The sequence below is a fragment of the Populus trichocarpa genome, chromosome 15 (genome assembly GCF_000002775.5).
Source record: "Populus trichocarpa isolate Nisqually-1 chromosome 15, P.trichocarpa_v4.1, whole genome shotgun sequence".
NCBI classification, from domain to species: Eukaryota; Viridiplantae; Streptophyta; class Magnoliopsida; order Malpighiales; family Salicaceae; genus Populus; species Populus trichocarpa.
The window spans coordinates 10865883-10876234 of NC_037299.2; the positions used below are offsets into that span (position 1 = coordinate 10865883).

Consider the following 10352-nt stretch of genomic DNA (forward strand, 5'->3'; position numbering starts at 1 on the left):
TGATATCAAAAATAATTTTTTTAAAATAAAAAATATATTATTTTAATGTGTTTTGAAATGAAAAATACTTTGAAAAGTAACCGCTACCACACTTCCAAATACCTTATATCATGACCCAAATTTTTTAGATTTATGATAAAATTTAATTTTTATAATATTTTTTATAAAAATAAAAAGTAAATTCGCAGCTTAGCCGACGTAACTAGCCCACGTAACTAGTAGATAACTATAACTCGCACAATAGTACTAGTACGAAACGAGGAGTAATCGAAAAGGTTGAGGAAGCACCAAAGAACAACAAAGCTGAGATAACCGTTACGCAAAGGCTAAAGAATGGCTCGTCATCGTCATTGAATTCCAAACCAACCGCCTCTTAAATTTCTGCTTCCAATTTCCTACATTTCCTCTTTCAATATTTTAACAGGTAAATCATCTCGTGTCATATATCTCCCATGTCCACGTTTCCCTCAGCCTCAGACCAAATGCCATCTTCACAATATTCCTCCTCTTTTTAATACTAATCTCGCAAAACCAGGACCGAAAATCTTTGCTTCCTTCTTTCAACATTTGGAAACTCAAATCTCTTCAAATCCCATTTCAGTTCTCCACTCTCAAAGTAGGATTGGACTTTTAATTATAGCCAGCCAACCATGAGGTTATATGTTTATGTCTTGCAAGGCAAAGGCTTGGCTGTGAAGGACACTTACTTTATACTTCAAGTTGGTAAACACAAGTCCAAGACTAGAGTATTCAGAAACAACTCAAATCCTGTAATGAATGAGGAGTTTGTTTTCAGAGTTAATGGTAATAATGATCAGCAAGAGTTGGTTGTCTCTGTCTTTAATCATGATGATGATGATGATGATGATTTTGGCAGCTTCTTTAATGGCTCTGGGGATTTAGTGGGTCGGGTTCAGATTCCTGTTTGGTCTGTTGCAGCAGAGCAGAATCAGACCTTGCCACCTACTTGGTTCTCGCTTGAAAAGCCCATGACTGACAAGTTTATCAATATGGATTGTGGTTAGTGTCGCTACCTCCAGATTTTTATTAAAGTGTTCGTTATTGGAATATTTATTGAAATTGTGTTTGGTTTAAGCAAAAGATGAAAAATGCATTTGCTTGCTTGAGGACCCATTTTTCTTAGTGTTATAAAATAACCAGTGACGATGTGCTTGATGCTGATAAAGAAGAATTTTATTATTTGAGTGAGAATTCCTGCTTCAATTACCAACACATTGATTGGATTTTTTTTTTCATTTTTTTGGAGAATAATTTGTTGACCCTGGACCCTTCACATAGGATTTTAGGTTGTTTCATTCTGTTTTCTTATACATTGACAGAGACTGATTGTAAATTATAACTAAATTCAATTATTGATTCTCCCTAGGATGATTTTCCTTCCCTCCAGTGATTGTTTAACTTCAGATTTACCAGGCAATCAATTCTGTGATAATTTTTGGGTGAACCTATTGTAACTTGTAAGTGTTGAAGGCTAGTTGATTTTCCTTGAATGGGCCATTTTGTAGAGTTTCATGTTTCGGCAACTATGATTCCTCTTTGATACTATATTGCCAGTTATGGAATTAACTACCATGCTTATGTGCGGATTTGATTTTCCATTGCTTATCCAAAAAATTCCCCATAGTTATGGATCAGCTGCTCAACATGATAGGCAATTTTTTCCTTGTATTTCTGTTTAGTCTGTTGAAATTCATTTAGTCTTGACAGTGGTGCATATGTAATTTTAGGTTAAGAATGCATGATTTGTCATGTTAGGTGCAATGGAGGCCTCAATTTTATATATGACAATTTACTTACGTGCACAGGGAAAATTCTTCTCAGTCTCTCCCTGAGCAGAAAATGCGACAAATCTTCTACTAACCACTTTGTTTATGCAAACTCAAATGTTAACGAGGACTATAAAGAATCTGAAGGTCCATGCATATCATCTCATGGCATGCATGGCTGTAAAGCTCCTCGTGTCAAGATAGCAGAAGGGAAGAAGTTAATGAAGACCATCGTGAGTCGTTTGGAGAGGGTTTTCAATAAGCATGAGGAAAATTCAAGAACTGATGATTCTTCAGAGTTAACTAGTGCTTCTTCTGATTGTGAGGATTGTGATCATTCATCAAGTTGTAGTTTCGTAGAAGGATTGGAGATCATGAGTTCAAGAGATAATGAACAAGAAATGCCTGAAAACCTCCAGGGTGGTATTCTTCTTGATAAAATATATGTTGTCCCCTCGTGGGATCTCAATATGTTTCTTTTTGCACCCAATTCACTGTTTATGAAGGACCTAGAAGAGCTGCAGGGAACAACAGATGCTGAAGAGGGGCCTTGGAAAAGGAAATCAGCAAACATGTCTCATTTAACGCGAACTGTTTCCTATACAAAAGCTGCAACAAAGTTAGTTAAGTCCGTTAAAGCTACCGAGGAGCAAACATATATAAAAGCAGATGGAAAGGAATTTGCAGTATTGACAAATGTTAGCACTCCAGAAGTTCCATATGGAAATACATTCAACATTGAGTTGCTATACAAGATACTGCCTGGTCCAGAAATATCTTCAGGAGAAGCATCTTCCCACCTTTTAATATCATGGGGAATTAATTTCTGTAAAAGCACAATGATGAAAGGTATGATTGAAGGAGGAGCGAGGCAGGGACTGAAGGAGAGTTTTGATCAGTTTGCCAACTTGTTGGCTCAGAATTTCAAGACCATGGATTCTATGGATTCATCAAACAAGGACCATATGCTGGCAAAGTTGGAAGCAGCACACCAGTCAGAATGGCAATTGGCATCAGATTTCTTTTGGAATTTCACAGCTGTGTCCACCATTTTTATGATTTTATACGTAGTTGTTCATATTTTTTTCTGTGAGCCAAGCATAGTCCAAGGTTTGGAATTTAATGGTCTTGATTTACCAGACAGTTTTGGACAGCTCATCACTTGTGCAATTTTAGTCATTCAATTGGAACGAGTTTGTAACATGATGAAACACTTCATACAAGCTAGGCTTCAAAGAGGTAAATCTTATTCTACCTGCTTGTATCTTGTTTCAAACTTTTGCCTAAACCACCCTGAAATTGTTATCACTCATGTAACTCCATCCTAGGATTCGTTTAATTTATTAACTATTTCATAGGCAGTGACCACGGTGTCAGAGCCCAAGGTGAAGGGTGGGTTCTTACTGTGGCATTAATTGAAGGCACCAATTTACCATCCTTGGATTCGACAGGGTTGTCAGATCCTTATGTAGTGTTGACCTGTAATGGTAAAACAAGAACAAGTTCTATACAGCTTCATACGAGTGATCCCCAATGGAATGGTAAGGTGTTTTTCTTCTGAGGATTATTTGCGTATGTTTTTTTATAATTACATGTGCAAAACCATGTTTGAAGCTACATAATGCAGAAATACTAGAGTTTGATGCAATGGATGAACCACCCTCAGTTCTAGATGTGGAAGTTTTTGATTTTGACGGTCCATTTGACCAGGCCACCTCACTTGGGCATGCTGAGATAATGTTTTTGAAGCACACATCAACTGAACTAGCAGACATGTGGATTCCCCTTGAGGGAAAGCTCTCGCAGTCTTCTCAGTCAAAGCTACACTTGCGAATATTTATAGATAACGACAAAGGTGTTGAAACTGTAAAGGAGTACTTAACAAAGATGGAGAAGGAAGTCGGGAAGAAGGTAAACACCAAAGATATCTGTTGGAATTACTTTTAAAGGGAACTTTCTCATCATCCATGTGTAGTTAACTGCTTCACACTTGGATTAGAGAGTTTATTATGTCCCCTTGATAGCTCATATCTGAAGTTCATAAGATTCTTGAGTCAAAGAGAAAAAAAATCACGGTATAGGATTCCATTAATGAATCTACATTCTTATTGCCTTTCATTTCTATTATAGAAATGTGATCTAAATTATATCTCACATTGTCGCAGTTGAACTTACCATCACCTCACAGGAATTCGACTTTCCAGAAATTGTTTGAGTTGCCACCAGAAGAATTTCTCATCAATGATTTTACATGCCAACTGAAGAGGAAAATGCCTTTGCAGGTGCGAGTTACGGTTTCCATTTCTACTTCTTCACTCTTAAAAGCAATTGATTATTAGGCTTTTGTAATTTAATGAGTTCGTTTTGTTTAAATATAATAAACATATAAGTTGGTAGCATGATGTAAAACCACAGTAAGATCGGCAAAACTGCAGATGACCTCTTTACTAAAATCCTAAAACGTTGTTTATTTTATAAAATTTTCAAATCACACCTATAATGACCTAACCTTACTATTAATAATAGTAACATATTAGATAAAATTAAAATTTATGCAGAACGCATTGGATGATCTTGCATACTAGGCCTGTTAATTCATTTCCAAAATACCTATTTGCTCGATGCTGAGATGTCTCTTAAATGCAGGGAAGGCTTTTTCTGTCTGCAAGAATTCTTGGTTTTTATTCCAATTTGTTTGGACATAAAACAAAATTCTTCTTTCTCTGGGAGGATATCGAAGACATCCAAGTGCATCCTCCATCACTATCATCCGTGGGTAGTCCTTTTCTGGTCATAATTCTGCGAAGGGGAAGAGGTCTTCATGCAAGACGTTGGGCGAAATCACAAGATGAAGAAGGCAGGCTAAGATACCACTTCCAATCATTTATTTCATTCAACATTGCAAGCAGGTTTGGTGAGACGAATAATCTCTTGACTCGAAATGATACATTTATTTTGTTGGAGCTGATGTGATTCACCATGTTGTATCAATAGGACAATCATGGCCTTGTGGAAAACAAAAACAATGATCCCTGAGCATAAAACACAACTTGCTGAAGAACAGCCTCAAGATGAAGAAAAACGGTCCATCATGCTTGAAGACTATGGATGCTCTGTGAGTCCTGAAGAAGTAAAGATGCCCAAGATTTTCTCTGCTGAACTTCCTTTTAGTGTAAGAAAATAATTCCTGTCTCATTCACCTCTCCATTTCATTTGTAACTTTTGAATCAAGTAGAATAGCGTTTCATCAGAAATTTGTCTAATGAACTAGCATTAAGACCATAAAATAGATGAGGATTATGTGGCTTCTCTTATTATATTTGCTTGCAACTTATACTATAAGGTTGATACCTAGTGAGACTCGGATTAGGACTCTTTATGTAGAATATTTGTGATATGATGGCTAAGAGTTGACATTCAAGCCTTGTAATGATAATTCTGCATACACCTTTCAGAATCGAGGTAAGATTCAGCATTTATGTATAGCTACTTGTGATACTGGTGCTGAAAGCTGTGGTGATGTTGCCAGGTAGAATCACTGATGGAAATGTTTGACGGAGGAAAGATGGAGCACGAAATCATGGAAAAATCTGGACGTCTTAGCTATGCAACTACAGCATGGGAGTCAGTAAAGCCTGGAGTTTTTGAACGGCAAATCACGTACAGATTCAAACACCATATTTCAATCTTTGGAGGGGAAGTCACCTGCACACAACATAAATCTCCGCTTGAAAATGATAAAGGGTGGACTGTTAATGAGCTCACGGTGATGCATGATGTCCCATTTGCTGACTACTTCCATGTATGATGTCTCCTTATTATACAGACGTTTACGGCTAACACGAGTCATTTATTGTTCTGGTTCTCTCCTTGATCTTGTTTTTCGTTCCCTTTCTGCAGGTCAATCTTCGGTACCAGATTGAGAAATCCTCCCTTGCTCATTGTGCATGCAAGTGTGGTGTTTATGTTGGGATCACCTGGTTGAAAAGCACCAAGTTCCAACAAAGAATCACTCGAAACATAACTGATAAATTCACACAAATAATGAAGGAGGTATTTGAATTGATCAAGAGGGAGAAACTTTTTGCAAATCATGATCAACATCCCCTTCGACACGAAGATGCTACAATGCGTATTTGATACTCTCTTTAATATATATATATATATATATATATATATATATATATATATATATATATATATATATATACATGGCTATTTCTTTCTTGTTCTTAATGTCTTTCAACTAGCACCAAATTCAAGGTGGCAAAAGTTGGACCTTGGGTCATCAAACATGTTAAGGATATAAATAGGATTTAGGGCATATTCAATCCCTCTAGAGCTAAGGACATGTCTAATCCAAAACAAGTATCATTAATACGGTATCCTAGAGTATGATGCGTCTTTGTACTTCATTAATTAGTTTTTTACGTAAGGTTTTATATCAAGTAATAATCGTACTTTATTCGGACTATTTTTTTTCTTTAATCTCTCTCTCTCTATCGAGAATATCACCTTTTGTTTTTCACTAATACTATATTTATATAAGATAAATAAATAAGACAAAGCTACAACATTTGAAAGTGAAAACATAGGTACTGATGTGATGATCAACTCTAATTACTCTATTAATATCATACTAATAATATTTAAATAAAATAAAAACACGTGACATATGATACAACTCAATTATTTGATTAAAAACTTTAATTTCTCATCTAACTTGCCATAATAATCAACTTTAAATTTATTAGAAGTTGAACTATTTACATATATTTTATTATTATAATTTTTTTCTACCCTTACTGTATTATATATTCATTGATGAGATATTCATTGTAGTAATATTAAACCTTTCTTTCAAGATCTAAAGATAGAAATTTCAATGTACTAGTATTTGCACCATGTTGAACACCTACTTATATTTAACAACTATTAACAGTCAAAGAAAAAACACAACTAATTCAAAACCTTAGAGTTATTAATTATTAAACACTTAAATGTGTTTCAAATCACTTGGTGAATTGTTCATCTTGTAATTGCTGCCTAAAAGAAGTTAATGAATTAGTACAATTATCAATCTTATAATTTAGTATAATTAATGAGAATTCTATATAATTGAAAAACTGGTTTTTTCGATAAAGTCATCCATGATAACAAAATATTGATAAATTCTCATTCGAAGATAGTTTACCACCACCATCATTTCTGAGAATGCAATTGCCTTTTGTTCTCAAGTAAAGCTCAAAATAACACGAGATAAATGAAAATCTATTCAACAATTTAAGTCTTGTATATCGAAGCCTCAACATAATCTTTGTTTTTAACCTTTCTCTTAAAGTTGAATAAATATATGCATAAAAGTTACAAAAGATGAATAATTGAATGTTGAAAAAAATAATGGATAATTACTTAGGATGTCATCCCTTACCTTTTGAATAGATACATTTATCTATATTACATATGTACCTTTGCCTTATACGCTAAATGTATAGGCAGATGCTCTATTGAGTTAAAGAATAAAGGAGACAAGATCATTTCAAGTTTGTAAATGGTCTTAATGATGTTCATTTCAAGCTGCTTCATGTGTTAGGTATGAAACTTATTAAAAAAATATATATGTAAAAAAGTGATTAATCTTCAAGAGTGCATCACAAGTCATTTTAGCAATAAATCCTGAAAAGTAACAAGAATAAAAGTTTGCATAAACACATGATAGCCATGAATCTTCATCCCATACAATATGCTTTCCCTATATTCACTAATCTAGATATATTTTTTTGCATAACCATTAGAAAATCACAAACTCTTTAGCCATTCATAAAGAATAAATTGCCTATTACTATCTAAGTGAATGTGACTTTGGGCTTTACAACACAAAACTCATTTTTAATCAACTTCATATTCTCATGATCACAATAAGAAGGTAAATCCAATATAGTTTTTATCTTATCCTTTGTTTTCACTTTCACTTCTCATGATCATGCTAAAAGTATTGTCAAACACATTCTTCTCGATATGTATGCCATCCAGATTATGATAGATGATTTTTAAGCTTTCAAAAAATATTTTGCTTCTAATTATGAGTTACACCAAAACTAGAGAACTTTTATCTCCCTAAATGAAAATAAAAAAACAATACCTTCAGAAACTTCATTACACAATTAACCAAACACGTTAGAGACATCAAATATCAAAAACTTATGTAAAGTAAGATTTGGAACTAATAACTTAGAAATAGTAAAATGATAATAAAACATACCAATAGCAAATTCAACTATTTATTAAAAATAAATCACAATTAATCTACACAAACCAACTAATAATTCGCAATAACAACTTAATAATCCATCATTTTTTAAATTCTAAAGTAACTCAATTATCCTAATTTTAAAAAATATAATTCATAATCTAATAATTATCAAACATTTTATAAGTTGAAACATACTTAACCCTAATTGTTATCAATTCCATACAGACTTATTATATTTTTACATTAAATGCAGCTTGGGTTTTATTGATTCGCTCTAGCTTTGATTAGGGTAAGTTAGTAGAGATGGAAGGGTGTGTCTTTTGAAATTCATTGATTTATCTTTCCTTGGTAGGTTTTAATGAAAGAAATCTTATGTACAATTCTATATTGTATTAGATTATGTAGTCATACAAACTTATTAAAAGTTATATGATTTGATCTAAACTCTATATACAACCTGCTACCATCGATCATAAAAAACAATCATCCAATCTTCATGTAAGACAAAAAAAAAAAGTCATAATTTTTTTTTGTTTTGGAAAAATAAAAAAAAAATACATAGTTTTTTTCTCTTGTTTATTATCTTTTATGATTTTGTCATTCTTTTCTTGTTTTCGTTGTTCATCTTTTAAAATCTTAGGCTTTTGAGTTTTAGATATATTTATCTCATCCCTAATTACATCGTCCATTGAGTCTTTAAATGACTTGATACATGATTTTTCCTCTTTCTCACCATCATTTTTAATTTTATCATCCTCTTGTTACCTTTATTTTCCTTGCTCATCTTCTAAAATATGAGGCTTATATGTTTCAGATATATTTTTCTCATCCTTAATTTCATCGTTCATTGAATCTTCAAGTGAATCAATACATGATGGTTACTCTTGACTCATATGTGCATTGTGACTGCCATCACTATCATAAAATTCAACATGCTTCTCTCTAACACTAGAGTCTATAAAATTCAATAAAGCCTTTTTGGCGAACATAGCTTTCTCCCTCAACCCCTTGGCCATATCAACTTGTTGTTTATATGAATAATAAGTATAATAAAACCTACCCAAATCATCATATGCAAGCTTAAACCATGTACACTCTCCTTGAATAGAAAATGGACAATCAGTCACACATCAGGCAAATAATTTCCCACCTTTATCACTTGCTACCCATCCTATTATCGCCTTCCAACCTATAGGAGATCGACCTTTCTCTCTAACATTAACGTCATAATCATAATCATTAGCCATTGCTTTAACCAATCACTAAACTATGGAGGGGCTTTTAGTAACTAAAGAAGGGTAATATGTTTTCAACTTTCTTTTTTTAAATAGAAACCAAACTTGCTATAGTTATCTATGCTTTCCCTTATAAGTTAAATCTTTTTATTTTTTTCTATTACAATTACATAATAGAAATTGGATCCTTATCTTCTTTTTATTATTAGCCTTCAGATTTAATCAGCCTAGCCCAATAAATTTATGAGTGTGGGGTATAAAATATATACAATGGTGAAAATTAGAATAGGAAATTACTCATTAGATCTTTCCATTAAATGAAGCTTGAGTCTTATTGATTCGTTATAGCTTTAACCAAGAAAGGTAAGTAGAGATGAAAAAGTGTGTCTTTTGAAATTCTTCAGTTTATCTTTCCTAATGAAAGAAATCAGTTTAAGTTGTTAAACTAAACTTGTGAACAATTCTCTATTATATTAGATTATGTAGTCATACAGATTTATTAATAGTCATCTGATTTGATATAAACTATTTATGCAACCTTCTACTCTCGGAAAAAAAACATTTAATCTCTACATAAGACAAGAAAAAAAATTCATAATCCCCCTATGAAATGGTCAATATAAAAATTAAAAAATGAAAAAAAAATGCATTTTCAGAAAGAAAAAATTATTAGAAACATCTTGAATCTTTGGTTGGTCGGGTCAATTCGTGATTTCACATGATCAACCCGAATCTATCCTAAAATGTTGGCATTTCAAGTTTTTTTTTTTTAAATCAAATGACATTGTTTTGGAAAAAATAAAATAAAAATTCTTGGATTTGACTTAATCAAATCTCACTAAGTTTGATCGAGTCAATTAAGTTACGAGTTAGCCCTTTAGGTCACCTGGGTTTGACCCTCTAGGTCACTCGTGTTTGGACCTCCAAGTTAATTGAGTTTGACCTGGTCAACTCTAAACCTGGTTTGAAAACAAACTCGACACAAGTTAAGTTTTAAGTTAGCGAGTTGCTAGATCAACCCATCAACTAAACTGGGTTTGTTAGCTATGTTATTTTTCATGGCTAACTAGCTTGCTA

General features: G+C 33.0%; 1 protein-coding gene across 1 annotated transcript; it reads left to right on the forward strand.

Moving 5' to 3' along the window:
* Positions 1 to 249: 249 nt before the first annotated feature.
* LOC7457770 (C2 and GRAM domain-containing protein At5g50170) lies at positions 250 to 6261 on the forward strand. The gene is made up of 9 exons (XM_052447401.1): positions 250 to 1020; positions 1827 to 3026; positions 3146 to 3328; positions 3415 to 3698; positions 3953 to 4069; positions 4434 to 4696; positions 4782 to 4959; positions 5317 to 5589; positions 5688 to 6261. The coding sequence occupies exons 1-9, from the start codon at positions 651 to 653 to the stop codon at positions 5925 to 5927; spliced, it is 3108 nt and encodes a 1035-aa protein (XP_052303361.1). The 5' UTR covers positions 250 to 650; the 3' UTR covers positions 5928 to 6261.
* The last annotated feature ends 4091 nt before the right edge of the window (positions 6262 to 10352 follow it).

Bases quoted from the DNA above. Each gene is read 5' to 3' on its own strand.
- LOC7457770 (XM_052447401.1), top strand. From the start codon at position 651: ATGAGGTTATATGTTTATGTCTTGCAAGGCAAAGGCTTGGCTGTGAAG. The intron at 4,697-4,781 runs GTTTGGTGAGAC...TTGTATCAATAG, and splicing joins TCATTCAACATTGCAAGCAG to GACAATCATGGCCTTGTGGA. The intron at 5,590-5,687 runs GTATGATGTCTC...CCCTTTCTGCAG, and splicing joins CATTTGCTGACTACTTCCAT to GTCAATCTTCGGTACCAGAT.